Genomic DNA, 19,143 nt, shown 5'->3' on the forward strand with positions numbered 1-19,143 from the left:
CAGAGCAGGAGTGTCCCAAGAGAAGCATGCGCCCTGAGAGCCAGGGAGAGCCCTGCTGCCCTCCCACACCCAGCATAGGCTGGGGACAGAGCCATACTGCTTGCAGGTCCTGGCCCCAGCCCTGAGTGGGGTGGGGGTGACACAGAGCACATACCCTCTGGGGAGGGTGACCTGTTTTATGGGCTCTCTCTCTGCATCGATGGGTTTTATTGGCCAATGGGCTCCAGTGGCTTCCACAATGACCTTGCTCAGGAAATCCGGCTGCCTCTGGGATGGGGCGCAGAGGCAGGAGGGCTCTGTTTGCCTGGCAGGGCTGGGCACAGGGTGGGAGTGTGGTGCGATTGCAGCATAGCCCCACATGCAGCGCAGGTGTTGCATCCCCACCATGAGGGAAACCAAGGTCGATCTGCCCTGTGGTTAACCGAGGCTGCACTCCCGGCCCAACCCCTATTAGCAGGAGCTATGTCATGGTGCCCTGGGTGGGGTCCTGGGGCAGAACAACAAGCGGAGGACTTGCCACAGAACCTGGGGCCAGAGATCAGTAATGTCCTTGGGGGGTGCCCTAGCGACTGAATGATGTGGAGAACAGGATCTCCACTGGTCACTTATCAGGGCTCCTGCAGAACCGTGGATCCCAGGGCTGGATGGAGATGAAGCCCGGGAGAGACAGCTGGATCCATGACCCACCACCCCTCCTCCACCCTGGCTGCTGGGGACGAGGGGGCCTCCCCAAGCCCCCACCACCTCCTCTCCATCAAGCCCAAGGGCACTGTCCTGCCCTGTATAAGACTGGCCGATGCCATCCCCCAGCTCCTGAGGGCTGGTCCAGCTACCACAGCTCTGAAAGGTGTTTGTTGAATGAATAACTGACATTGAATGATGGGGTCTCTACCCAGGTGGGGACCTTACCTTGAGGGTCCTAGACTGCCCAGGAGCCTGAGGGGGTGCCCCTCTCTGCCCCTCCCTGTCCTGGGACACTCATGCCACTCCAGGCACTTTGCTCCCCTTGTGCCAGGCCCTTCTTCTCACCCCTTTCAAGCTATGTATCTGGAGATGAGGTGGCAGCTATGCATTTGCCAGATTTGTGCTGATGGAGGTGTGAAGGCACCATTTGGGCACCTGGATGGGTCCCAAAGTTGGGGGGGTCAGGGGCTCCACCTGATCAAACCTCCCTCCCAGGACCCCTGCCTTGGGGGAGATCAGAGGATCTCTTCCTTGATATTTGCAAACACTTGATATTTGGGGGAGGAGTTATGGAGTGACTGCTAATTGGGTCCCGAGTTTCTTTGGGGATCATGAGAATATACATAGATACTAGTAGATCTGACACTGTGAAAGTGCAAAATGTCATTAAATTTTTCACTTTAAAATGGTAAATTTTATTATATGGATTTCACCTAATTTTTTAAATGGATGTTTTATTGGAATTCCACTAAACAGATAAACCTAATATGGGTAAACCAGCTCCCAGACAGGATCCCATCTCTCAGGAGGTTGCCAGGCTGTCCCTGTATTCGAGTGTTTTTCCAGTTTTTTTCCCAGGCGCATGCATGTCATTCCTGATTACCACCGAACCACACCGTGGGGGCTGCCCACTTGCTGTTCTGATTGGGGTCAATTCCTCGTTCTTCTTCTAAGTGGTCAGGGCAGCTGGGCCTCGCTGACCTTTGTGTCTCTGCGCTCTTCCCAAGGGCGCCCTTCATCACTTTGCAGAGATGGTGACCTTGACCCCTCCTGCCTCCACCCTGCCCCCAGTTCTCAGTCGTTTTTTGTTTGTTTGCTTGTTTGTTTTGTAATAAATAAACCTGGAGGCTGTGGGGGTGATGCAGGTACTGCCTTCTCATCCTGGACTCACTGGCAGAGTCCTCTGGAACGTTCCCTAACAAGTACTGAGGCTCTCAGTGGGGTCTTGGCCTCGCTCAGGACACGCCTCCACACACCCCCTGAGTCTCTGAGGACATGGTCACTTTGGCGCTTGGAGGTTGTCAGGTGCCCTTCCTCCCCTGACCTACTCTGCCCTCCTGCATCAGCAGCGGGGAGCAGGGCCTGTCCCTCAACGCTCGGCCCGGTTGCCCCAATGTCTACCTGTCTGGCTGCTCTAACAGCCGGATTCACGCCATGAGGTTAAAAGGAGTAGAGTGGCTGCCAGGTCTGCAGACTTCTGCCCCGGTAATGGCCACTCGTGGCTCTGCCTCTAGACCCCACCTCTGCTGCTCTGGGGGCCCTGACAGAGGCCCTCAGCAGGCGGCTGGAGAGAACACAGGCTTCCTTTGGAGCTGGCAGACAGGGGCTTCCCTCCCGGGCCCTCCTGGCTAGGCTGGCCCCCAACACACAGGAGGTCTGGGGTTCCTGGTCAGGGTGGGAGGGGAGTATAGGTTCCAGGAGGCCTGAGGGAGGCAGGATCCTTCCAATCCCCCCATAGGCCCCCATTCCTGTTCAGGCACCTTTATCTCACAGCAAAATCCTGTCTGCCACCCTGTCCCCCATTAGTACTCGCTCCTGATGTGCTCACAGGTTGCCAAGCACCCTGGGCGTTTCCGGCTATTCCAGCCATAAAAGGACACAAAGTTCAGCCTGAGGCTTGGCCCAACTCCGCGCCCCAGGGCCCCTCAGCCCCCCGCAGCCCCTCCTGTCTGTAGTGGGGCCATAGCTTCAGCAGCCCATGACGTTCTGCCCTTCATCCTTGACTGTAAGATTCCCCACCCCCACCCCCAATTTTGCTGTTGCCTGCCATGTACCATGGCAGGATCTGGTCCAGCCTTGGGTTCCCAGGCCAGGGGTCACCTTTGAGCCTCTTGAGGTGCTGGGTCTCCAGGCACAGGCATTTGTCTGTCCTGACCTCTTTATCTGTGGCTTTTCAAGGCAGGGTCCTGTTTTGTCTTAACCCAGGACCCAGCGCGGGGGCCTGGACTGGCACTAAGGGTCTGGAGTCACAGCCCCACCCAGGTCTGCTCCTTATGGAGCTGTAGGGCCTGAATGTGGGGACCCCAGGAGCCCCTGCCCTCCTCGCCCAGTGTTGTCCTGAGATGGCAGCCCCTAAGGTCAGACCCTGACAGTCCTCATGGGCCAGCCCATCAGTAGGCCAGAAGGGACACATCAGGGCAGGTCCCCTGATGTGCTGGGAGGGGCCCGCTGCTCCGGAGGCTGCAGGCCCGGGCTTCTCGGGAAAGAAAAGGGGCAGCTGGCAGGGAGCCCTCCACTTTCAGAAAGGGGCCCCTCCTCTCGCTCATCCCCTGTCCAGGCTGCTCTTGGGGGGGGGGGGGGGGGGGGGGCGGGGCAGTCCAGCCCATAGAGTGCCAGCTCCCAGTGCCACATACACTCGGGGGTTCTGCAGACCCCTGCCGGCCTCCATTTCCCTACTTGTCTAGCTTTTGTGACCCTGTCCCTCTCTCAGCGCTCCGCCCAATGGGTGGGGAGGTTCCTGGGTCAACCTCAGCTCGAGGTTGATGTTCCTGTGGGATAACGGAGCTCCATGGCTGCAGGGGAGGGCCACCATGTTCCCATACGTTCCCTCCCCAGAGCAGGGACAGGAGGTGCCTGTTTAGAAAATGGACGAGGGTCCCCACCCTCTTCTTGCCTCCCCCCCATCAGCTGATCATTGTCCTGAGAAGGTTCTCCAGCCCCAGGGCCAGATGGATGTGCGGTTCATCTCATGATGGGCTGGCATCCTGATGGAAGGGGTGGAGGGAGAGGAGGAACAGCCAGGCTGGGCCCCAAAGGTGGATGAAGACTGAGGGAGGCCTGTGCCTGCCCAGCAGCCAAGAGGCCCCAGGCCACCTGGCAGGCAGCCTGCTCCTGGTGCACCCTTGTGAGAGAGGGCCCTGGGGCTCTCAGCAGCCACCTCCTACCACCTCCTGTAGCCTAGCTGGTGGCCTCAGAACCTCCTTCTATGAGGCCCCGGCATCTCTTGCTCAGCTGGCCAGCCTGCAACTCCAGCCACCTCACCTAGCTCAGGACCTCAGCCAGCTCACCAGGCTCTGGTGATTCCAGACGCTGCTCCTGCCAGGGCCCTGGCGGCCTTACTGCCCCAGATCCTTGCTCAGGAGGAAGCAGCCATGGGAGGAGATGCCAGGGAAGGCCCCAGGGAGGAGGCAGCAGTGATGGGGCCAGGGGGGGTGGGCAGAAGGTTCTGTGTGGCCAGGGGGACACATGGCAGGAGAGAAACAGACTCAGAGGGGACTATAAGGTGGGGCAGCCTGATGGCTCCAACCTGGGTGATGGATGGAGGCCTTCTAGGCCTATGCCTGCAGGGAGTGGGGTGTGACTGCTCCATCACAGCCTGGCCCCAACTTTAGCCACATCAAAGGGTGAGGTGTGGGGCTCCCCGGGCTCCTGCAGGCCCTGGGACACATCGAGGTGTGGTCTTCCTCCACCATCCAGCTCATTCCAGACAAATGAGGGGATGCCGGGAATCCCAGAAAATCAGCTCACCAGAACTGGACTGCGTGTTCACCCGAGGGCATGACTCTCACTCCCACCAGAATTGCCACCCTCTGACACCCATGGAATTTAGCATGTTTCCTGCTAGAATCAGTTCTGAGAGGGCTGACGTCTGCATTTGCTCTCTGGACTCTCCAGTGTCCAGCCCGGCACCCAGTAGGTGTTTTACGAAGGTCTCCAAGGCAGTGGTGCTAGCACAGCCTTTAATAAGCAAACTATCGCTTGACCGGCATGTAGAGATGACCCGCTCACCCTGCCCAACACCCACTCCCACAATCTCCATCTCAAATTTTTTAGTGTGAACACTTGGTTGTACCCATCCCCACCAGGCCAGGCCCCCAGATCTGTCTTGCTCCTGCCACACCCCTCAGCTCAGTGTCTGCATGCAATTGGTGTTCAATCACTACACAGTCATTGTGCAAACGTACTGGCATCCACCTCAGCTGTGAGGGCGAGGTCAGGCTCAGGGGGTCTGGGGAGTGAGTGCCATCAAGCACGGGCGGTGGCACTCTGAGGCGGCTAGAGCTCAGTGGCAGGCTTGACCAGGTGGCCGCTAAAGGTGATGTAGAGGTCCCAGTGCTCACCGTAGATGGCGTTGTCTTGGTCACGCTTGAACATGCGCACCCAGACCGTGTCACCTGCGGCTAGTGGCAGCAGCAGGCTCTGGGTCTGCATGACGCTGCGCTCGCTTGGCTGCGCGTACAGCACGGCTGTGGCCTGCTGGTTGCACATGATGTGCAGGTAGGTTTCCTTGTAATTCCAGGTGTGCACGGTGAGGCTCAGGAAGTACACACCAGGCACAGTGCAGAGGAAGTGGCCCGATGCCAGGTCAAAGGCGCCATCCAGGTTCACCAGCTCCGTGTCAAAGGGCACAGCCTGGAAGGCATCGGTGCTGTGCAGCCCCTCGCGCCTACCGACGGAGAAGGCTGCGTAGGCACGCTGGCATGGGGTGCCCGGCAGCCCCACCTGCCCTTTCTGGCCCTTGTGGCCCCGGAGACCCGGGGAGCCTGGTGGGCCCTCCTTCCCGCTCCTACCGGAGTGACCTCTGACCCCTGTCTCACCCTTCTCACCTGCAGGGGAACAAGCAGAAGCCTCTGGTCAAGGCTTGGGGTCCATTTGCTGGCCATGTGGCCTAGTGGATGACCTCACTTCCCTGAACCTCAGTCTCCTTATCGTAAGATGAGTGTTAACCCACCCCTCACAGAGGGCAACGAGAGGCCACACCCCAAAGTTGTGGCTGCTCTGGAGCCTGTACAGATGACCAAGTGGGGACGGAGGGACAGTGGGAATGACGGGGGTCCAGGCAGCTGAACTGGGTGTTGAAAGACGAGAGGGCTGGGAAGTTGGTACCCAAGTCCAACCTTCTGGGGGCCTGATGTCTAACCCCAGGATGAGGCCCTCTTGAGCTCAGCCTCTCTTGCCTTCTCCCGAGGGGGCCCCACCCTCCCAACCCCACCTCCCGTGGGTGCTGGGCTGGGAGGGCCGACACAGAGTGGGTGAGCAAATTGAAGGGATCTCAGTTTCCCCTCTCTTCACAGCCCCTCTCCACGCACCTTGCTTCCCGCTTGAGGGGTGGCTGGGGGCTGACAACCTTTACAAGGTGTCCCACCTGGGCCCCAGGTGCCTTCCCAGAGCCACTCTGCTCAATTAGGGCCTCAGAGCTTTGTCCTACCCCTTCATTCCTCTGCCTCTCAGTGTGGGGTCCCTGTGCGGGCAGAGAACAGGGTGGGGCCACCTCTCTGTGACACTACCTTTGAGGATTGAGATGTCGATGGTGGGCCGCACATGGGGCAGCTGCACCCACTTCTCCCCATCACTCTCAGGGGTGTGTGAGCCGGGGGCAGCTGGGGGCCAGGCAGGGCGGCAGCAGTGCACACATGGCCGATGGGGCAGCCCCAGCCTGGGCCAGGCCCCTGCAGGCAGTGCCAGGAGGAGCAGAAGGCCAGGGGCTGCCATCTGGGCTGGAGCCTAGGAGAGAGGAGATGTGGGAAGGGCATCTGAGAAAAGAGAAACCCAGTTGAGCTTCCAGACCCCACAGCAGCCGGCTGTGCCCCCTTGTCTGGGAGCCAGCAGATGGGATCTGTGTGGGGTACACAGTTGGGGGCCCTTGAGGTGCCACAGTGGGCAGGGCCAGAGTCTCATCCTGCACTGGACAGAGGCCTGGCATGCCCTTCTCAGATTCTTAGCCCCTGGCCCTGACAGACATCATTAATAGATCCCCACACTCTTTCACCCAACCTTGATGCGGCCTCAGAATCTTCCTCACACAGCACCACCAGGGCCGCCACCAATCTGAGGGCCTGCACAAGGGACAGCTCACACCTGCCCTTCCAGAGCCCCTGGCCAAGTGGCCCAGGAAGCCCCACCCAGCCTGAGCTGGGATTGCCAGGCTCCTTCTTAAGGGCTGCTCCCTCTGTACACCTCCACCCTCCCAGGGCCTTAACTCTGAGCTACAGCAGGCACCCTAAGTGCCTGCAGCCGGGGAGTCCTGGTACCCAAAGCCCCCTTGGCTGGGGACCTTGCACTTGGCAGATGGCGGAGGTGGGGCTCTGATTCCACCCTCCAAAGCCCTCACCCTCTTGTGCAGGCAGAGCCCTGGGGGGTGGGGGTGGGGGCAGCTTCAAGGAAGCACAGTTCCCCAAGCCCTGAGGCTGGGCCTGGGTCCTGGTTGGGTGGGGCCTATGTGGGGCAGTTTCTTCCTGCTGCCTAGCTGGGCAGAGAGCAGCCCTCTAGTCCTAAGCTCCCAGGGGAGAGGAGGAGGGCTTCTTGGAAGGCTACCCCATGTGGTCCCCCACTCTGTGATGGAGATGATGGTCTTTAACACCCACCAATCCTGGGCCTCCTGCCTCCTAACACCCTCCCCTAGGAAACCCTGCCTGACACCTGGCTTGCCCATGCCAGGTAGGGCACCACTTCCCGGTTCAACCAGCAGCTGCTGGGGCCCCTGGATGAGTCCCACAAGCACCTGGGCCTCAGTTTCCCCCAGCAAGTGGGCCCTGGTCTCCCCAGAGGCTGCATCTAGGAGGCTCAGCCAAAGGCAGACGTGTGAGGTAAGGGTCTTCTCTCTTCTCTGTAGCCTGACCTTGCTGAGCAAAGACCCAGGCACCCTCCTCCAGGGAGCCCTCTGGAGCTGCAGTCCAGTGCAAGGTCCTTCCTCTTGCACAGTGGGTCCTAGACCCACTTTCAGGCTTAGCTTCCCTGGCAGATGGGACCCCGTCTCTCCACCCACCCCAGCGCCCAGGAGACCCTGATTAGTCCTCCCAGCCTCACTGGACCCTGCAAGACCCTCCTGGATTCCTCCCATGGAGGGATCAGACAGGAGTGAGTGTCTCCAGGGGACCCCACCTCGCCCCTCTGGCAGTCTGGGGTCCTGGACATCCTAGCCACCTGGCCTGCCCAGAAGACAGCCTGGGCTGGAGCCTCCTTCTTGCTGGGGTCTCAGGGGGAGCACAGACCCCTGTAAGACCAGTCTGGGTTGGGTGGCTGTGAATATCCCACCCACCCCCATGCTCCCTGTTACCATTTCACCGTCGGTGCTGCTGCCTGTCTGGCTGTCTCCAGCGTCACTGCCCAGCAGCCTGTGAAAGAGCCCTTTCATGCCCGCACCAGGCGCCCACGGCTTCCCCTGGGCCATCCAAGACCAACAGGCCTTGGGCCAGCTTCAGAGCCTCTGCAGGAGCTCACGGGGCCCTGCCGCCTGCCATCAGTCTGCCCTCCACCAACTGACTACCTGTCAAAGGGTCTATAGCCTTGCCACGGGGGGTCCGGGTCCTCCTGCCAGCCCTGTGCCCTTGTGTGGGTCTGGGGGTTGGGAACGTCTGGGACTGACTGGTGGGTTGGGAGATGGTGCCATGGGCTGGCTGCCTCCTCCATCTGGGGTGCAATGACTTAGGGGAGAGTTGGGGAGGCCGAAGCCACAGCTAGGAGGAGACTGGTCAGAGGGCTTGGAGCCAAAGTGGGCTGGGGCAGACCAGGGCCCACCTGGTAATGGTCACAGCCTTCCGTCTCTGGCTGGGAAGTGAGGGCTGGGGCTGGTGGATGGAGCTCAGGAGAGCAGCATCCGGCTAGAGTCCCCCTTGGTGTCAGCCGCTAGACCCTTGGTGTCAGCCTCGGCCTCCCCTGCACCCTTCCAGGTCAAGGTGCCCAGCAGAGCAAGAAGCCTGCTGTGACAGAAGCCTAGCCTTTCCGTGAATAAGGGCTGTGTCCCTGTTATGCCCACTGGTGGGAATGACTCATAGGGCCCCCAAGCAGTGGCAGGCAGGGCTGGGCCCACCGTGAGCCTAAAGCAGAGCCCACTCCAGAGCCTGGCCTCATTCCCGCTTTGGGTCTGGACAGCTGGACACTGGGTCCAAGTGCAGAACCCTGCATCCTGGCCTCTGAACATGGGGACATGCGATTCCTGGGAAGTGTACCCACACACACACACCAAGCCGTCCACCTGTGGGCGAGGCACCAGCCATGGCCTGGGAACCAGGCGGGCTGTGGGCGGCTGGGGCAGCTCACCCAGTTCTGCTGTTCCAGCCCTTCTCACTGATGACCAGGGAGGGGCAAGGATGGGGGAGGTGAGAGGGAGGTTGAGGTACCCCACCAGTGGGGGGCTTCTTGTGCAGGATGAAGGTGAGTGTGGCTGGTGAGCGGTGCGGATGGGGGCTACACCAGCTGGAGCTGGCTCCCAGACTGGCCCCACCCCCAAAGATAGGACAGCTCACTCCAGCAGGCCCAGGGACTCCCTTTGGGGACAGCTGTCTTCACCTGGTGGGTGGCACAGACAGAGGGGGTGTGAAGACCCAAGGCCCTGAGCAATGGCTCGCCGCCCTGCAGCTCCTGCAGCCCCAGTGCCCTGTGGTTTGGCTCTGAGACTCGAGGCAGCTCAGCCGGCGGCCTCAGGGCGTTGAGTGGCCGAGGCCCCTGCCTCTCATCACCCAGTTCCTGTAGAGTCGATGGCCTGAGGGCAAGCTTGGGGCTCTTCTCTGCCCACTCAAGTATTGCCTCTGAGGCTCCCAGAGAAAGTCAGGCGCTGGAGCTCTGTATCTGAGCCTTGGTGTCCCCACCTGTAAACGGTACCAATGGGCTCAGAAGTGGCCGGAGTGTACTAGATGGACATGGGTGAAGCCAGAGGCCTCACCCCGCTGCAGGGCTGATGTCCCTCCCCATGCCTCCTGCCGCCCGCTCCCTGACTCCAACAGGCAGAGCAGCCCCCAAAAAGTGATGGACATTCACTGTGAGTCCCCTTAGGGGAGGGGATGGTGAGTTAAATGTGCCATCATGTGGGGGGTGGGTCTGGGCTGAGCCAGGCCTCTGGGACCCGGGCTGGGGTGTGTGGCTGCAGCAGGCAGGCAGGCCAGGCTCTGAGCGGAGGGAGTCAGCAAGCACCCAGGGTGACTCAGCAGGTGGCAGGATGAGGACGAGGCTCCTGGACAGAAATAGCCATCGCTTGGACATGCTGCCCCGCATCTCCGTGACAACGGGAGGGTGGCTGAGCATTGTGGCCCCATGGGGTCAGCTGACCACAGAGGGTCTGGGGGGGCTGAATCCCTGCTGGAGGCAACTGGCCAGCCTGGGGTGACATCGTTATCTATCCCCACCCCAAGCCCCACAGAAAACCCCAGGCATTCGATGTGTGGCCTGGAGCCATGGCTCAGCTCCAGGGCCTGGTCATTGGTCTCTACAGGGCGACAAAATGTCCAGCCTCACAGATGGCACAGGGGACTACAGACAATGAAACCCACCACCCTTGGGACTGTGCCTGCCACCCTCCCTGCTGGTGTCACCACCAAGCTGTAGAGTAATGAGCTTCGAACAGCCCCCCTCACTTAGCTCCCATCAGCTGCCACCCTCCAGGAGGCAGGACAAGACTACCCCCGGCGCTGATGGGGACATTGCCTCGGCCATGGGTGATGATGGGGGTCTGCGTGGCAGCAGTTTGCACAGTGGGAGTTATTATCTCCCGACCTCTTAATGGACGTGTCCCTGAGAGTCCTGTCTATGAGCTGCCGCTGGGGAAGAGACAGCAGCTGGGGGTGGGGGGACATTGTGGGCACAGCAAGGGGGGCTTCACTGCCACCCCCCCTCCACAAAGTGCCTGGCCCTCCCTGGGGACTGCAGTTCTCCAAGAGCCGTGGACACAGGGTACAGGAGGCGTGGGACCAGGTGAGCAGCAGGGGCCCTGCAATTTCCTCACACCCACACCCACACCCGCTGCACTAGCTGGCTAAGGAGGGGTCTGGACAAGGAGACTGGCCATCTAAAGGTGGCCAAGGTGGCTGGGCAGGGAGGCCACCCACAACCTTGACCTTCCCACCCCCAGCTCAGGGTTTGCCTCCCAGTGCCCACCAGGCGGAGGTGGCAGGGGTTTTCCCAGGAGGCCACTGGCCTGGCCGAGGGTTCTCCAGGGGTGTTGAGCCACTGCGTGGATGCCCAAAGCCCCAGGGCCAAGTCCTCAGGGGAGAGCAGGCTGACAGTGTGTCCCAACAGCTCTGCCCCGGTTCACCTCCCAATACCGAGGGGAGAGCCGGTGGCCTCAGCACGACAGCGTCCCGGGCCCGTGGAGGACAAAGAGCAAGTTATTGCTGCAGTGACCAGAGGCTGTGACGAGTGGTGTGGCTTCCATGGGATGAGCGGTGACCCTTACTCAGAAGCATCCTGCAGGTGGCACAGGTGGGCAGAGAAACCATCTGTGCCTGGGCTATGGCTTGGATCTGGGGAGGGGCCTGGCCTCACGTGGTCAGCTTGAGTGATGAGGTGGAGCCTCTCCTTGGCTGACCCCTCTCCACGGGTGGTAATTGAGCGTGCCCTGGGCATGAGGAACTGACTTTGTGAAGGCTCCACTCTGAGCCCCATGCCACAAGTAGAAAGCAAACGTGCTCTTTATTTGAGGGGTGGGGGACAGGTCCCTGCCCGAATCTGGCCAAGGACAGTTGGGAGGCTGTGCTATGGTGCCAGCCCTGGTCACTGGTAGCCAGCCAGTTGGAGGATGGTGGGGTAGCGGGAGCGGTGGGTCATGCACTTCTGGCTGTCAATAAAGATGCTGTTGGTTTTGACAGCAATGTCCTTCTCCAGGCTCATGCGTGTGTCCTCCAGGTTGCGCAGCGACTGCTCCGCTTCTAGAAGCTTCTCCTTCAGTGCTGAGAGGGATCTGTTCAGCTCCTCTACCTCACTCACCAGCCTAGGAGATTTGGTGGAAGGAGGTATGAGCCTGGCTGTCAGCAGAACACCAGGCCTTTGGGCTGGGAGGGGCAAGACCTGAGATTCAAAGGCTAGAAACCCTGGTGTGCAGTCCTGGCCAAGATGCTCAGCCATAAGAGGACTTCAAAGGTCCTAACGTCAGCCCACAAGCTGAGCTGGGGCGTGGCCTGGGGCCAGGGCTCTACGAGAGGCCCGAAGGCACCCTGAGGCTCCTTCTATTCCTGACATTCGGAAGCAGGATGGACCCTTGGAACAGAGTGAAGCCCCATTTTCTGAACAAAATCAAGAAACAGGAAGGGAGGCATGCCAAGGCGGGTGGGGTGGGGGTGGTTTTACTCACAAGGGCAGCTCAGTAAGTTAGAAAAACAAAAGACATGATCCCACCCATGGCCCCAGCCCAGGATGAGGATCCCTGTGACACCAGAGGTATGATGGTCACAGCCGGGCAGAGGTGTGACTGGTCTGTGAGGCAGGACTCAGCTGCTTAGACCCCGAGATTCCTCCCTGGGAAGATTGCACAGCACCGGGTGAAGTGGGAAGTGCCCGCGGTCCCTGGCACTCGAAGTCCTGACACAGTGCCCCTCCATGGCCCATGCAGTGCCCAGCCGTGCTGGGAGGGAGTGGGGTATGCAAATGTCTGCATGTGTGAGCTGTGCCAGTGTGAGACCCCAGTGTCTCCTCAACTCATCTACGGGTCTGTGTGCATAGGGAAGGGGTGTCATGGGGGTCCCAGAGGCTGAGGGGCCCTGGGCAGCACCTGGGTGGGGGTAGGGGTAGGGGTCTGGCTCGCCCCAGGATTGCACCTGAACTGGGCGGTATCGCGGCACAGCTCCACGTTGGGCCGCTGCGAGCGCTGGTACAGGCGGGTCTGAGCCACCTTCAGAGGCACCTCCTTGTTCTTGATGGCCTGCTTCAACTCGGCCACGTTGTGCTCCTGGTCTGAGATCTCTCGAAGCGTCTGCACACAAGACAGTCCTTATGGGTCTCTTGCAAGGCAGGCTGCCAGGATGGGCCGCCTCATCCCTGAGTCCTGGGGCTGTCCAGCAAGCAACCTGTCCACTGGCTCTGGAGGAGGCGTGGAGGCGGAGGGGCAGGGCATGCACAGCTCCCTTGGCCCGCCCAAGGGCACGGGGGTTGTGGGGAGGAGGGAGTTGAGACAGCAATGCTGGTGGTCAACAACCAGAGAGATTTGGAAGCAGCAAAAGCGACCCTAACAAGCCTGGGTTCAGAGCCCTGCTGGGTCCAGACCACCTCCTCCCATCTTCTCTCCCGCTTGCACCTGACAGTCCCTCCTGGTTAGTCACTCAGGTGGCAGTGCCAGTAGGCAAACACCAGCATCACCTGGGTTTTCATTGGCTTAGTGAGGGTGCAAGAAGGGATGGAGGCCCTGCCTCTGGGGTCCCTCAGGATGGAGGGGCAGAGGAGGGGCAGGAGCCCAGCCGGGTCCTGACCAGGGCACAGTGGCCAGGGGTGGCGGAAGAGGAGGTGCACAAGGAGCCCGGTCTCTCTCTGGCTATGGGCACCCAGACCCCAGGGCTGGTCTGGACCTGGCCTGGAGGCGGCCTGGGTGTGGCTTGGGTGCATCCGGCGCACCTTGTTCAGGTGATGCTCCAGCTTGTGGCGCGCGTCCTCCAGCTCCTCCAAGCGGCGCCCAAAGGCCAGGTTCACCGAGTCGCACTGCAGCCGCAGGTCCTCGGCAGTGTCCCGCAGGATGCAGTCAATGAGCCCCCTCAGGTTGAAGGAGGCCAGGCGCTCGCGCTGGGCGCGCTGCAGGTTTTCCTGTGTGAACTTGGCCCAGGTCTCCGGCGTGGAGGCGCTGTGGGCGGGGAGCGCGTGGAGCAGGGTTCGTTGGGTGCATCTGCCAATGCTCTGGGTCCCACCAGGCCCTCCTCACGCCCCCGCGCCCCATACAGTCCTGCGCCTCCAGCGACCACTACCCCAGCTCTGCCTGAGCCCTCCAGTGCCGCCCAGCGTCCTCTGTGCCTCCTGCGTCCCAGCGCCTTGTGCCTCTCCCCCCAACCTCAACCCCTCCCCACGGGCTGGGCTAGGATAGGCAGTGGTCTCGCACTCCCTACTGGCCGCTCGGAGCTGCAGGCCAGTTGCCCTTGTCCTTGAGTTTCCCAGGCTTCCCCTGACCCCCCCACCTTCCCACCCTTGTGCCTCAGCCCCACCCACCCACGCCACCCGCGGTCCCGTCTCCCTCTGCAGCCCCTCGGCCCCTCTGGTATCTGTATGATGCTGAGCACTAGGGCAGGAGTCCTGATCAAAGCCCATCCCCAGGAGCAGAACTACAGGCTCGAGTGCCTCAGGGTCAGTCGGGGGAGGGGGGCGGGGGGGCGCTGGGAGGACCCCCAGGAGCCAGACGGGATGAGGGGGGCAGGGAGAACAAGGGTGTGGGGACAGGGTGTTTGTGCGGAAGGAGGACTGGGGGCCCACCTCTCCTCGAACTTGGTGGAGTGCGGGTGGAACTGCACCTCCGTGCTCTGGTTGTTGTATCGGGCACAGGTCTCGTCAATGTTGTAGGCCTCCACTTTGTCAGACCAGTCCATCTCGCATAGCTCCTTGTGTTCCCGGTTCAGCCTGGGGGCAGCGGGCAGGGCTTGAATCTGTGCAGAGTGGGGAGCTGGGCCTACTGGGCACTGGGCAGGGCAACCCCCAAACAGCAGGCACACCTTATATGCCCTGCGAAGGGTCCTCAGGACAACGAGGCCACCTAGCCAGCAGTGTCCAAGCGCAGCTGCCCCTCCGCCCCAGGATGCTGGCCTGGGCCACATGGAAACCGGGTTCCCCGCGCCGTGCAGGAATCTGCTACTCTTCCATCACCTGGTGCCCTGCCAGCCTGCACTCCTGGCTGTGACCAGGGACAAGGCCCCGTCTCTCTGAGCCTCAGGGCCTAGTAACCCTGACTTCCTGTCCAAAGCCAGCCTGAGGGGTGAGGGGCTAGGGGTCACCCTGGGGGGTGGATACCCACCTGATCTGGTTCACAGCCTGCATGATGGTCCTTTTCAGCAGCTCCTGAATGTTCCGGATGAGCTCAGCCTCCTGGGGGAGAAGACCCCATCCCTGGTGAAGATCTGCTGACCGCAGGGCTGCAGGGCTGCTGCGGGCCCACAGTCAACCTCTTAGATGCCCAGGAGGGGCTGAGATTTGAGGTGACACCCACGGAAGCTTGGGGCTCAGCTGGCACTTGATCCCTGGCTGAGTGGCTTGGCCTTGGGCCTTGTTGACGCCTGTTCTCTTTTCTGGAAAATGGGGCATGAACCCCACTCTTCCTCGTAAGGTTTACTCTGGGCTTTTGACCATTCTATTTGGTGCATTGTGTGGGGTCTTTTCTTCTGGGGGCACCAGCACCTCTAGGCTCTGGGGGCTATTCCTGCAGCCTGCCCAGGGCACTGAGGGCATCAGCCCCTGGACAGCCAGGCCTACAGCCTCTTTGGACCTAGACCCCTGGGGACAAGGAGCCCTCCTGAGTGGGGCCTCCCCTTGGGGCCACGGCACAGAGAGGCCTTCCCCACACTGAGAACACAGGGGGTTCCCTGCCTCTTTTTGTGCTACCTCAACTGCTTCCTTTTCTATAGACAGACAACCCTTTCCCCTGATTTGAAGTTTCGCTTCCATTCGTGCACTTAACCCAGTGGTCAGCAAACTCATTAGTCAACAGAGCCAAATATCAACAGTACAACAGATTGGAATTTCTTTTGAGAGCCAAATTTTTTAAACTTAAACTTCTTCTAAAGCCACTTCTTCAAAATAAACTCTCCCAGGCTGTGGTATTTTGTGGAAGAGCCTCACTCAAGGGGCCAAAGAGCCGCATGTGGCTCACGAGCCGCAGTTTGCCGACCACTGACTTAACCCATGTGTGTCCGGGTCTGTCCCTTGGTCTATGTTCCTCTTTGGGCCACTCTAGTAGTCCATGCACTACTGGGCCAGTGTCCTTGGCTCAAGACAGAGGGTCCACATCCTGAAACTTGGGAGGTTCTTGAGCAGCTGAGTGTGGGGGTCAGTTGTGGGGGGCAGAGAAGGGGGTTGGCAACCTAGGGGAGGGCAGGAAGGTGACGGAAGGGACTCAGGTTCTGGCCTGAGCTTGGGGGCATGGTGCAGGGGATGCCTTGAGGGATGCTCTGAGACAGCTGTTTGTCTCTGAATCCCTCATGCATGCCCACATCTTGTTCACAGGTGAGGCCCCCAGGCTGAGAGGTGTGGGAACTCTGCCCCACCAGGATCAGGCTCCTGGACTAATTTTTCTTATGGGGCTGCCCTAGGACAGGTCCTGCCAGATTGAGGGTGGGGATCCTTGTGGAATAAATGTAGCCTCCACCCTTTTCTCGCTCCATCACAACACACTACTGGCTGGTGCCTGGATTTCCACCACATGTGTCCTTGGGGGAGGACGCTCAGCCTCCTGGAGCTCAGGGTCAGGCTTAATTCGCATGACCAGGGTGACCCAAGGGGCTGCCCAGTAGGTACCAGAAGTTGAGGTAACCAAGGGATCATTCAGTGGTGCCCCAGGTCCTGACCATGCACATTCTCCAATCTCAGACTGCTGCCCCAAGGACTCAGCCCAGGCCCCTCAACATACTCAGGGTGTACATAGAGGGGTGTCAGGGCTGGTGGGGTGGACTGGCTGGGCCCCTCCCTGCCTCCGAGGCCTCTGTCTGTCCCATCCACAGATAAACGACCCCAACACATATCTTAGGTATAAATCCTGCCACAGCGTGGGCCCTGCCTCACCCCCAGTGTGAACAATAATTGGGGGCGGAACTGCAAGGGCGCTGGACATAAGATTGGGACAAGTGGGCAAGTGCCAAGCTTCAGCCCCAGCCCTCGGATGTGTTTGAGCCCCCACACTGGGGCTCCCAGGCCACAGTGCCCCCAACCCAGCATGTCTGGGCTGTGGTGCCCCTTGCAGAGAGCCCAGCCTTACCCCAAGCCTACTGTGGGAAGGCAGACCAGACACACACCTGGAGGGAAGGACAATGCCTCCCTCCTGGGCCGCCGCGCCCTGACCCGCCCCCAGCCCAGGCTGCCCCAGCACCCAGTCAGTTCTAGTCCTTGACCTAGTCCCAGCTTCTCTGTGCCTGTATGTGCAGAGGGGCATGGGCACCAAGGCCTCCGCGAGCCCATGTCCTGGGGATACACCTGTGTCTACCATCAGGCTCTATGCAGGTCCTTCTCCTGGCAGAAAGGTGAGGATGGCCCGGGTGCAGGTCCCCGAGAGCCAATGGGATTCACACCTTCAGCAGCTCCATCTCCACATAGTCGCGAACGAGGTCGGGGTGCTGACGACGCTCACGGCACTGCAGGTTGTCGGTGGAGATGGCGAAGGGCACCGCTGTGGCGTCCAGGGCGCGCTCCAGCCGCAGCTTCTGGGCCAGCAGTAGGTCAGTCTCCGCAACCAGCTCGCCCACCTCCCGCTGCAGCTCCGACTTCCAGCAGTGCATGTCCTGCAGGCGCTCTCCCACCTTCCGGGTGGAGTCCTCCTGCGTTCGCTGCGCCAGGGTCTCTGTCTCCGCAGCCAGCTGCCTGCTCTCATGGCGCTGCCGCTCCGACTGGTCGCGGTCGGCAAAGGCCTGGTGGTAACTGGCATAGCAGTTCTGGAACCACTCATCCACCAGATACTTGGCTGTGCGGAAGCCAGCAGTGGCCAGGCCTGAGGACGTATGGGCACCTGTGTTGCGGGCCACATCGTACAGCTTGGGGGGCAGCTCACACGCCGGCACTGTCTGCGGGGCAGGCTGCTTGGTCAGGAGCACGTCCGTCTGAGCCATGGTGCCACTGGCCTGGGCACAGGTGGGTGGATAGGGCACTTGGCACGGTCAGCAGAGCAGCTCTGGCCACTCTGTCCCAGTGCAGGACGTCTCCAAGTCTCCTGGCGACAGGTACACGCCAGGCCTTCCTGTTGCTGGGCAACAGGGACCCCTCCCCCGGCGGCCCTCTTAAAGGGCCATGCAGGTCCTAACCCCACCCATCCTGGCTGGCATCTGTCAGAGGAGGCATTGTGCCTGGGCTGGGCCTCTCAGCTCCTGCCTGTCTCACTTGTCCCCGTGGGATCTCCCTCTGTGTAAGTATCTTTGATGGGGAGTTGAATTCAGCCTCCCATGGTACCTGGAATCAGATTCTCACATCTGCCCCACATCTGCCCTGCAGGTCCTGTCCTGGGGACAGTACACCAAGGCCACCCAGGGAAAGGCTTGTGGTTGAGGCCTGGGAAGGGGGCAAGCTGTACGCCCAGTGTGGGGCACATGTCCTCCTTATCCCCATTCTGGGTGGAGAGTTCCAATGCGGGGGTGATGCCCCACATGGGCAGCAGAGGGAGCCATTGGCTGTAAAATGCCATGTGCGTGGCAGGACAGTGCCTTGGGTTCACCTCTGCCAGCCAAACAATACTCTGGCCTGGATGGCCCCTCACCCCTCCACCCCGGCTCCTCGCATGGGACCCCCACCGCCAGTCCTCTTAGCTCAGTCCTCTCAGCCCAACATCCCACTCCCAGCATAACCCGCAGAAGCCCTACCCCTCCACCATCCTGCCCCTGTCCCACCCCCACTAGGGCCCAGGAGCCCCAGGACCTCCTCAGACACACCAGCCTGTCTCCTGGGGCTTCGCTTGGAGGTGCCTCCTCCCTAGGCCCTGACCTCGGCACTGGCACCCCTCACTGTGCTGATGGCCTTTAAACCTCGCGGCATAGAGGAGTGCTTCATACATGTGGGCTTGAGGGACCGGAGCCTGAGACACTCCCAACCCCCACTGAGCCAGTCTGCCTTCGTGGGCGGGAGGACAGGGGACCCTCAGGGCTGATGTGGCCTGAGGAATGCTTCAAGCTTCTCTGTGCCTCGGTTTCCCCAGGGCAGCGGGCACACCGGGCCCACTCGGGGGGACCACCAGCCACCTCTTATTTAGAACCTGCCTTTCACACACTCTTTCCCCAGGGAGCCCTCTAGGAACCCTCTAGAACACATGGGCTGGAGCAGAGCTCAGTGACTTTGGAGCGACCCTGGGCCAGCAGGGTTGGGGGTGGGGGTGCATAGCAGTTCTGGAACCATTTGTCCACCAGGTACTTGGCCGTATGGAAGCCGGCTGCGGCCAGGCCTGAGGACAGGGGCACCCACCAGGGCCCGAAGGACCGGCCAGAGGCTGCCCCGGCCTCCACCTGAGCTCCCAGAGGACGTCTTGCAGACCTGGTCCAGGGCCAGTTGGGCAGTGGCTGCAGAGCCAGGGACCACAGCCCTGGAGCAGGGCTGCCACACGGTGGAATGGCGGTGACCCATGCCCCCAAACCGGCTCCGAGGCTCCTGCAGCACCATTCATGGCGGGCCGGGTGGACCCACCCAGCCCTCCTGATGCCCGCCTTGCTTTATCCCTGGCCCAGAAGTTGCGAGATGGGGAAACAGGAGCTTGTCCCTTCTCAGCATCATAGCCTCTGGCACTCCCCCGCAGTCCCAGTGGGCATAACAGGCCCAAGGTCACAGGCAGGAAGGCAGAGGGGCCCTGAGGGACCCCAAGGCACTGGAGCAGAAACC

At 61.0% G+C, this 19,143-nt stretch overlaps 2 protein-coding genes across 3 annotated transcripts; both read right to left on the reverse strand.

The window, feature by feature from the left end:
* Positions 1–4,959: 4,959 nt before the first annotated feature.
* C1QTNF8 (C1q and TNF related 8) lies at positions 4,960–6,402 on the reverse strand (the record flags this gene model as incomplete). The annotated part of the gene is made up of 2 exons (XM_080678679.1): positions 6,192–6,402; positions 4,960–5,510 (listed from the first exon to the last, which is right to left on the reverse strand). The coding sequence occupies exons 1-2, from the start codon at positions 6,394–6,396 to the stop codon at positions 4,960–4,962; spliced, it is 756 nt and encodes a 251-aa protein (XP_080534805.1). The 5' UTR covers positions 6,397–6,402.
* Positions 6,403–11,388: 4,986 nt separating this feature from the next.
* TEKT4 (tektin 4) lies at positions 11,389–17,393 on the reverse strand (the record flags this gene model as incomplete). Of its 2 annotated transcripts, none has more annotated exons than XM_080678175.1 (6): positions 11,389–11,605; positions 12,429–12,583; positions 13,219–13,441; positions 14,062–14,205; positions 14,597–14,667; positions 16,875–17,393. In XM_080678175.1, the coding sequence occupies 6 exons, from the start codon at positions 17,391–17,393 to the stop codon at positions 11,389–11,391; spliced, it is 1,329 nt and encodes a 442-aa protein (XP_080534301.1). The 2 variants fall into 2 exon arrangements, with proteins under 2 accessions (XP_080534301.1, XP_080534300.1); XM_080678174.1 differs by having other exon boundaries at positions 16,860–17,393.
* Between the last annotated feature and the right edge of the window lie 1,750 nt (positions 17,394–19,143).

Source organism: Plecotus auritus (assembly GCF_963455305.1).
Source record: "Plecotus auritus genome assembly, chromosome: 7".
In the NCBI taxonomy this organism is placed as follows: domain Eukaryota; kingdom Metazoa; phylum Chordata; class Mammalia; order Chiroptera; family Vespertilionidae; genus Plecotus; species Plecotus auritus.